Source organism: Phoca vitulina, unplaced genomic scaffold (genome assembly GCF_004348235.1).
Source record: "Phoca vitulina isolate PV1807 unplaced genomic scaffold, GSC_HSeal_1.0 scaffold12, whole genome shotgun sequence".
Lineage (NCBI taxonomy): Eukaryota > Metazoa > Chordata > Mammalia > Carnivora > Phocidae > Phoca > Phoca vitulina.
In genome coordinates, this window is record NW_022589715.1 from 39385398 (window position 1) to 39395116 (window position 9719).

The 9719-nt window shown below is 39.7% G+C and overlaps 1 protein-coding gene across 4 annotated transcripts in view; it reads right to left on the reverse strand.

Annotated features, from left to right (window-relative positions):
• EML6 (EMAP like 6) overlaps nucleotides 1-9719 on the reverse strand; it is a 263755-nt gene that overhangs the window by 84474 nt on the left and 169562 nt on the right. For all 4 annotated transcript variants that reach the window (XM_032410977.1, XM_032410976.1, XM_032410978.1 and 1 more), the window contains exons 15-16: nucleotides 8063-8249; nucleotides 5928-6033 (exon numbers count right to left, since the gene is read on the reverse strand). In XM_032410977.1, the coding sequence (XP_032266868.1) occupies nucleotides 5928-6033; nucleotides 8063-8249 (293 nt within the window). The remainder of the gene's footprint in view (nucleotides 1-5927; nucleotides 6034-8062; nucleotides 8250-9719) is intronic.

Genomic DNA, 9719 nt, shown 5'->3' on the forward strand with positions numbered 1-9719 from the left:
AAAGGCAGGAGCAGAGTCAGAGAAAGGAAGAGCCTGGCTTAACAAACAAATTCTCCTCAATCCTGGACTACTACTAAGTATGAGATAAGGCTTTGAAAGGTACATGAACCCCTTCAAGCTATTAGGCTCAGTATCAGATGAGACATTCATGCTTTCCAAAAGTGTTAAATTATCATCAAGTGATTACGATAAACAAATGTGTCTTCTGAATCACTTCTAAGTCCTTATGCTTAACCATGACCAGGCTTTAAATTGTGCACGGTCTCTTTCTAAACGTTTGGGAGAGGGAAGTGATGATAAGGGCTTCCTATTCATTACCAACACGACTCTTTCTGTACCTCTTGGGATGGCCTGGTTCTGTTTCTGTAGTAGTATGTCTCTGTATTTTGGTGATTTTATTTATTTATTTATCGGAGATTCCGCTTTTTTATATTATAAGCTCTGGTAAGGCTTATGGTAATCATATCACATTTCCTCTGTGATCCTCCCACTAAGCTAGTTTCCAGTGAACACTGAGGATACTGGCGACAATGAAGAGGTAAAGATAAAGACAAAATGTGTGTATGGGGGCGCCTGGGTGGCTCAGTCAGTTAAGTCTCCAACTCTTGGTTTAGGCTCAGGTCATGATCTCGGGGATTCCAGGATTCTAGGATCGAGCCCAGCAGTGGGCTCCCTGCTCAGCGGGGAGTCTGCTTCTCTCCTCGCCCTCTGCCCTTCCCCTGCTCGCACACTCTCCCTCTGAAACAAATAAATCTTAAAAAAACAAACAAACAAAAAAGAATGTGTGTATGGGTAGTATGAAGGGAAAGACAATGTGCTATGTTATCTAGCTCTACAAATTTTAATTGTTTTAATTATTATTTCTTTCAAAAACATGGCACTTTCAGTGTCTCTTTTTTTCCCATTTATCAAATCTACATTTTATGTTTCCTTTTGTAACCTGTGTAGCTATATTAACATGTCCTTAGAAGGCAAGCATCTACACATTTAAAATGACGGTTCAAGTTTTGTGTCTTTTGAAGAAGGTCTCAGGGTAAATTAATTTTTTTTGGCTTTTTATTAGCATTTCTGAAAGGCCCTATTAGCTTGTCTTCACAGTTACATTCCTTTCTACCTCAATTCGCGACTATGAGGAGAAATGAAGAAATAGTCCAAATCCAGATGCACCTCAACAACCGTAACACCTCTTCTTTAGGATAGTGACCTTTTCTTAAATTCTGCAGGTGTAGGCTATTTCTGCATACCACATGGTTCAGAAATATAATTGGACACCTTTTTATCTTCTCCTAGTTTTCACCCTCCTCCACCGTCTCCCAAAGAGACTTGGATTTAGCTTTGAAAATCCATTGTTCCTTGACCAGCTGGAGTTTTTTTATTTTCAGCCATATTTTTAGAGTCAAGGTAATGTCTTTTTAAATCTTTCCAGTCACAGTGTGTATTAATTATGGATATTTTGTGACACAGTCCAGAAATAATTCTAAGGCACTTAATGTCAACAGTAAAGGGCATAGTGGAAAGAGAAAATTTCTACTCAATTACAAGTTGGTCCCTGCATTCAGGGCTCATAAAAAATGCATAGATTTTCAGAATTGAACATAGTGAAATCCAGTCAGTCTTAGAGGTGTCCTTGTGGAGATCAGTATTATTCAATGAAGATTTTAAAAAATATGAGTAGGATATTAAACTAAAAAAAATTTATGTGGCTGAAACTTTCTAATCTGGTTTTCTATTCATGTGGAAGCACCTTCTGTCCTGTAAGCACAAAATCAAAGATGGCTCCATTTTCCCTAGCCAGTGGTAACAAATTCACAGAGCAGAGAGTTGCTCAATTAAGTGAGATAATGTAAACTCATTCCTTCTTGTTTACATAGAGTTATGGGTTATGTTGTAAGAAATGCTTTTCATTAAAAACGTCTTTTTTTTGCTTTGTAACAGTGGCAAGAATAATCTAAACCCCCACATATGACTGTTTGTTGTCTAGTTGTCACATTTATTTGTTACCTGCTCTGTATTTCCAGGACAATTTCTTTATCTAGTAAGGGACAAATGTACTGTACTATCAGGTCTCCACAACACCTCCCCAAATGAGCTGGCTTATAAGAGATGGATGGATACAGGGTCCTGAGGCACACAGATGGTGCCACCAGCTAGGTAATGACCAATGTTGGTGCCCTGTGCATGTGGTTCAATGGGGATATCTAAGTAATATCTCTTGGCATGTAGACTTAAGCTACTCACTTTTCTATCACTCTTCAAAAGAAAGGTATCGTTGCTCCTGTTCCTATTCACATAAATGTGTGATTCAGGGCTGTTCTAGGACAGGGCTCTCTTTTTATTGGGGGCTGTTCATGTGGCAGCCTCTGTGTACCACTATGCCCATTCCACCTTTATACTGGCAAGTGGGGGCGGGGCAACTGGAGACACTTGCCTTTGGGTAAAGGGGGGACACTGAGCGCTCCAGGTATGACTCTCATGCTCAAAGTTTGCACTGGCCCTGATGGAGGGCAGAGGCAGGAGTAGGCAAGAGGACTCAGTGGGGAGAGTTCCTGGTATAGCTCTTGCCACTCAAAACCCCAGGCTTGGTGGCCTTCTCACTGCACTGAGGCCAGGAGACCTGGGTTCTAGCTCAGGATCTGCCACGGTCTGACTTTTACCCCAGCCATACCACCAAACTCTCTGGATCTCCATTCTTGGTCTAGGACATGACACAGGGCTTTCAGTTTTATCATTATCACACAAAGTACTATCAATATAACTTAAATCAAAGAGACCTCTGCTCACACCTTCAGGAGGTGCCAGAGAGATCACAAAGATCAACCAACCACCATAATTTGTCTCATGTAAGGGTTACACATTCAAAGAAGGATCAAACAGAAGAGATCCTAGTCAAAGGTCTTTCTGAAGGGTCCTTAACAGTAGTGCTTTCTAAAACTATCAACTAGCTTCCTTTCTGCCATTTATATATCATCACTGTACTTGAACTCTGAGACAAACGTAATTTTCCACAATAAAAAATAACACATTTGCTGAACAAATATGGCTCCTCCCTAGTCATTGTTAAGGGCAATAAAGAATGTATTGTTGAAACTGAAATATACTTTTTATGCAGAGAATATTTCATATCTCAATATTTATTTGCCCAAGATGGGAATTAGAAGAAGTGACAGAATCAGCTTCTCAACCTCTTTCTAAAGCATCTGGTTTCTCTCCCCAGGCAATTGATGTGAGGGGCTGCCTTACGAGGGAAAGATTTCTAAATTCACTTAATCTCTTCACCTTTCCTTCCTGCAAAACTATTAGGCCCAGAGGAGAGAGGACTTCTCGGAAATGCAGAGGTCAAGTTACTGGGGACCAGCTCATTGCTACTAACTCATCTCTATTCAGTGTCGTTGGATCTACATTCCTTTAATCCCTTCCCTAAAGGTATGCAAGTAACAGGCATTAGATCTTTTGATGTATCTTAATTTAAAAACCACGAAATTAATTCTACAGGAAAAATATTCTAATGATTATTAAATTCTATTTATATTATTCTAAATTTCCTGCCACTCTGCTTATACATTAATACACATACATTTCCAGTGGAAATCAGTGAATAGATGCTATTTTGAGTTCTATTTTTCTTTCACTTAACTTGATACGTAGAAATATGTATGAAAGAGTCCACATACTTGTCATTTTGAGTTATAGCTTTTATTACATGGTGCCAAATTATCTGCTGGAGTTATAGAGTCAATTTTTAATGTTGCCAAAAATATGAATATATTAGATTCTCTATAATTTAATACATTTATGTTTTATTTTATTTATTTTTGCTAATGGTCTCTCACTATTCTTTAGAGCATATTTAGTAATATAATTTTTATATTAAGTACATACATATGTATTGGCTAGCAGAGTTAATTTTAGAAAAAGGGCAGCTGAGCTATTGAGGAGAAGAGTCATGAAAAAAAGCAGAGGAAATTCATTCACATCCTTGGAAGAGAACCATGTTTGAACTCAAATTATGGTTTCCTTTCAGATTTTACTGCTTTATCAAGGACATACGACACTCTATTTTAAAACTGTAGGTTCATCAAACTTCTGGAAGTTTAGGACTTTGTATTCACTGTTACTGGGTGTGTTATCCAGGCTTCCCACGGGCAGGTGGCATGCTGAACTGTTCTCTATCCCTTGGTACTCATACCTTCCCGACCTCACGTGCCTGCCAGTGTGCAGTAGGGACTCTTTAGCCTGGAGTTTTACTAGTTCAATAACCATAGAAAGTATCAAATAACCTCTAATAATGATCCAACAATTTGGATTTGTATAGTAGTTTACAGTATGTGAGGATGTGCGAGTCACAAAAAAATCCCCCCTCACTGCCCCATGTTACTGCAGGTCAAAACATAAACAAGATTATTTTCACCCAAACACGGTTTACAATGTGAGGTTCTAGTAGTAATAGTGACGGGTGAGACAAGTGAATGAGGCAAAACCTCATTCATTCCTTCACAGTTTTGGAGTTGCTTCTGTGTCTGCAGCACTACAACATGCGCAGTGGGGAGGAGAGAGACGGGCTCTGCTGGCTGAGCAGGTTACTGTATGAGAAGGGCATTAGCACAAACAGCTACTGTACCACATGGAGTCCAACAGGTAGCACAAGAACAATGAACCGTGGGCCAGGGGATGAAGAACAAGGGGGAGGTTATTTCTCCCTGGAAGGTTGTACGGGAAACTTGCAGCATGATCTTAAAGGATGGGAGGACTTGAACGGACACATGGCAGCAGCATGAGCAAAGGGACACAGGTGAAAAGAAGGAGAGCCATGCATTTCGGTTCTATGGCTAGAGAGACATAAGGGAACATGAACGGGTAGGTGGGTGGAAACACTGCAAAGGAAAGTTGAGGCCGCATCATGGAAGGCCATGAATGTCCAACCAAAGGCTCAGCCCTGAGTCAGCCAGCCAAGAGGAGTCCATGTGGTAGCAGTGTAACTGCATTTCCAGAAGACTCCAGAACTGCGTAGGATGGACTGCAGAAAGTGGAAATGGAATCAGAGTCCAGCATGACTACCATGGCAGAGATGAGAAGGAGTTGAGGCTTGAGCGAGGAAAGTAGAGAAAGGGGGACAGAGGAAAGAGAATGCGGTTGTGGAGTCATTGAACTTAATGATGAACATTATACACACTGCACATATTAAACATCTGAATGGAATTTAGAAAAAAAGAAATTATAGAATCAATTTTCAGTAGAAAATTTATAATTTTTTCTACTTATCTAACTTCTACAATTGGGATTAAAAATTCCAGGTAAAAACACCTTTGGTGACAGGCCCTCCTCATTCTCCATTCTAGCTTAAAGAAACGGTCTCACTGTAAAGGAAATCACATTCATCAGTTAGTATTCTAATAGTACTGTGTTCAAATCTTAAATTAAGGGGATGGAAAATCCAGCTCTGTTGTTTTCAATTTGAAATTTATTTCCAAAACACAAGTGTTGTAAAGTGACCCTTTGCAGCCTTCCCTCTAGTTCTTTATATTTTAAATTGCAAGTGCCGTGCTCCCCCTTATTTGGAGAGATGAAATTGATGTTCTGAGTCACTGCCAGACATTTGCAACTAAGACTCCACAGCAACAGCTGCTCTGGATTTCCAACAGCTCAAACAAATGCAGAGCGCAGTGTGAGCTCTGGGTAATGACCTGGGAGAGAGGAAATGAGAAAGGCCAGGAAAGGACATGTAATCTAAAGGCCACATTTTTTGTGTGAGGTATTCACATATCTAATTTCTGGTCTGAGACTGGGTAGCTGACATACCAAGAGCTTAGCTCATTACAAACAGAACTCGACTAAATAGGAGGTTGTAAAAACAAAAACAAAACCCAAAAACCCTGGGCCTGAGTAAATGCAGAACCATCAATGACTTCACTGGAAAATGGGGGCCTTACCTGAAAAATCGAGCGCACACACTCCCCTCTGGTGTTGTCCTTTCAATAGCGACAAACATTTTAGAGTTTGTGTGTCCCACACATGAATAGCAGCATCTCTTCCAACCTTAAGTAACAGGATGAGTGTTATTAACTACTTATAAATTTTAACAAGAATGATTCCTAAGAGTCATTCTTAGAGCTCCTTTGAGTCAAGTGCTGCTCAGAAATCCAAAGCCACACACTTGGAGAGTAGGAAGACTTTCAGAAATCATCTGGTCTGATGCCGTTATTTTCCAGGTGAGAAAATAGAGGCACAAAGAGTCTAACAGGCTCGTTCGGGGCATCAAATCGGGTGCCAGGCCAGCCTCACCTGGTACATGGCTCCCAGGCAAGGTACTATAAAACTCCAAATCAAATGTCCACTGTGCTTTTTGGGTTAGTTCGACATTTCTCTCTCCTGCCTTCTCAATTCCATGTACGATTCCACTTCTTGGTCAAGGAAGTCACCTGTATGTTGTTACGGCCCTGTCCTCAGAGTTCTTTTACCCACCTTAATTATTTCACTCATCCCAAGAAGGCCTGGCCCTACTTCTCCCCCGGGAAATGACAGTTTCATGGCTTACTTGTTCTTAAAGTGGATTCTCCTTGAGGGGATACCAACTTCTCTCCCACTAATTCCCAACAACAGAAAAAATTTTAATAGTAAAGTGGTTTTCCTCACTTGATTGTAATGGAAAAAAGAACCCTGTTGGGCGTAATGACTATAAAAGGGGAAATGTGACATAAAAGCATGCACATAACGAAGCAGAATCCAGCTCACTCCTACACTGGTGTATGGAGGCCCAGTTACCCCTGGAGTGGCTGCTGGTGTACTGATTTGTTACCGGTTTGTCTCTCAGCAATTACAGGATAGAATGTGGTATCTCCTCAGGGGTTTACGCAAAGAACCAATCCCTGTTCCTTCTTTCAAAGGAAAGTTATTAAATACACATGAACCAAGCATCATCTGTTTATCAGAACAATAAAAAGGGGGGAGGGAGGAGAGTGAAATGTAAAAATGCAAAGTAGTCATCAATTACTTGTAAGAAACTTAATCATGTCAGCTAATTCAGAAGAGATGGTCTAATATGCAGTTGGTAGCAAACCAGTATGTCAGTTAATGGTACTTTGCTTTTGAAGGACTGTAATCCTTTCACAAATTATAAAAGCTATGGACTTTCCTCCCCCAAAATGCACATTTCTGGGGACTGACTACTTTCATGCCCTCACTTTCACCACTGATCTCATGAACACGAGGCTATGAACTCTGTGCAAAGACTTCTCTACCACCTGTATGTCAGGTCTCAGAAACACTTGTTTCCTGTTAATTGCTGACCCTCATACCATGTGTTTTTCCTTGAGTTTGCCACTTACATGTTGAGAATCAGTTTAAGTCTTACCTGCAGTTAAAAGCCCATGATAAAACTGAACAAAAATGCAGTCTATACATTGAAAGAGTACAAAACTGAAAATACTACTAACATTACTACTTTGCCACAAGATAATAAATCTGAGTTTAACGGATTTTTTGTTTATGAAGTTGACTTTATCTCTCTCCTTTCCATGCACAAAATGACTGAATATAGGGCTCTGTTTTGAGTAGCTTTCCAATTATAGGTTCAATCCAAAGTTTAGGCATTCCAAAATGGTTCTGATAGAATTTTGTTTTTTAAAGGTTAAAATATAAAATGATGAATTAGTCAAAATTCATGGCTTTAAGTTTTACAAAAATAACTATTCACTAGATGTTATGCTAGTATTAAAAGATGGCTCATTCAATAAACACTGATTACCGAGGATATAATAAGTACTGGGTACACAGTGATGAGGAAAATATATTAAGACTGCATTCATGGAACTTAATTTAGTTTTAGCTAATCCTGTTTGTAGATATCATGTCAAGCTGAAATCCCTCAGAGGCTTCCCACAGTGCTATAATATAGTGGATGAGGCTCCCACCATCACGACATGACCCAGCATTCACTGAATCTTCAGCTTCATGCCTCATGTTTGTTTCTATCAAGTATTTCTTGAACCAGTATATAAACTGGGCTCATAAGTAAATCCTCTCCCTCTCTTTGGCGAGGCCCCCATCTCAGAGGAGAGATCTATACCTGCCCAGTGGCCACGTAGTCCTTCACTGGATGGATGGTCAGGCTGAGAATGTCATCATCGTGCCCCAGGTACAGCCTCTGGGAGTGCTGCTGTCTGTTGTACACCACGGCAACTGCAGCAATGTGATAGACCACTTCTCCAGCTTGCGTGTAGAACAGATTATTTCTACAGTCGTAGCCTCTGTAACTGAAGCACAGGTCCAAGAAATGCACAGTAGCTGAATGGACAGTGAGTCGACAGAGCAGGAGAGATCAGAAGGCAAAGCTACCATGTTGCTGCGGACATGCACAAGTAGAACCACAGGTATCTCCATGGTTGCTCGGGACAGTAATCTTCAACAGGGTACGAGGATCTCTGAGGGCATGTGAGTCTCTCTAAAGGGCAAATCTGCACTGATAAGTTTAACAGAATTTGTTTCTAGATCCTCAGCTACTGTATGTGTTTTCTTCAAAGTGACCAGTTTGAGAACACACTTGTGAGGAGGTGCAGGTTTTCCCTTCCCACCTCCCCTTTCTCTACCACCTTCCTCTCACATTGGAAAGCCATTCCTTTTGTCCACATAGAATCTTATTATGGTCTATTACCCTGGAGCATGGAACCTTCCAGGAACACCAAAACAAACTCAGGTGTGGATGTTGAAAGTGAACAATTCCAATAACTAGATATGAAGTTCTTTTGTAAGTCAAGTGACTTCCAATTCTTTGCTTTTAATAAAATTGAAGTGTGGTTTCATTGAATTGTCAGGTGATAGATCATTAAACTATATTTTCATGTGATGTATCAAAATTGCAAGATATACCTATCTGTGTTGCAAGAGGAGCTTAAAGAACTGAGTAAGGTTGCTATGGTAAAATTGCTTCCTTTCTCATCTACTTATTTATGTGAGTAAGCTTTCTCAGTGCTTGTAACTATTAAAAAATGATAAATGGGAATAGAATCAATACTAAACTCTATCACATTCTAGCAATAATATATGTGTACATATATCTGAACTCACTGAAAAAAAATCTTATTAAAATTTTTTTCCAATAAAATTGTTTATATTTAGTAAGTACTTATTAGAATTTGTGCTATATTTATGTTGGTCTGATAAGCTTTGTACTAATAGTTGTAACAAAAATTCAATCCAAAAAAGAATGAACACTTAGAGCAGCAATGTCCAATAGAAATATTATGCAAACCATGTAGGTAAAGTGAAAATTTTCTACATTAAAAAAGATAAAAAGAAACAGATGAAATTTATTTTAAGAATATTTAACCCATTATGTCTAAAATATTATGTAATCAATATAAAACATTTTTTTAAGTAGGCTCTATGCCCAGCATGGAGCCCAACATGGGGCTTGAATTCACAGCCCTGAGAACAAGACCTAAGTTGAGATCAAAAGTCTGACACTTAACCGACTCAGCCACCCAGGCACCCCTCAACATAAAACATTTTAATGAGATATATTACATTCTTTTTTTCATGCTAAGTCTTCGAAATCCAGTGTGCATTTACACCTACAACACATCTGAATTCAGACTAGCCATATTTCACATGCCCAGTGGCTTTAAGTGGATACCATACTAGGGGTGCCTGGGTGGCTCAGTTGGTTAAGCGACTGCCTTCGGCTCAGGTCATGATCCTGGAGTCCCGGGATCGAGTCCCACATC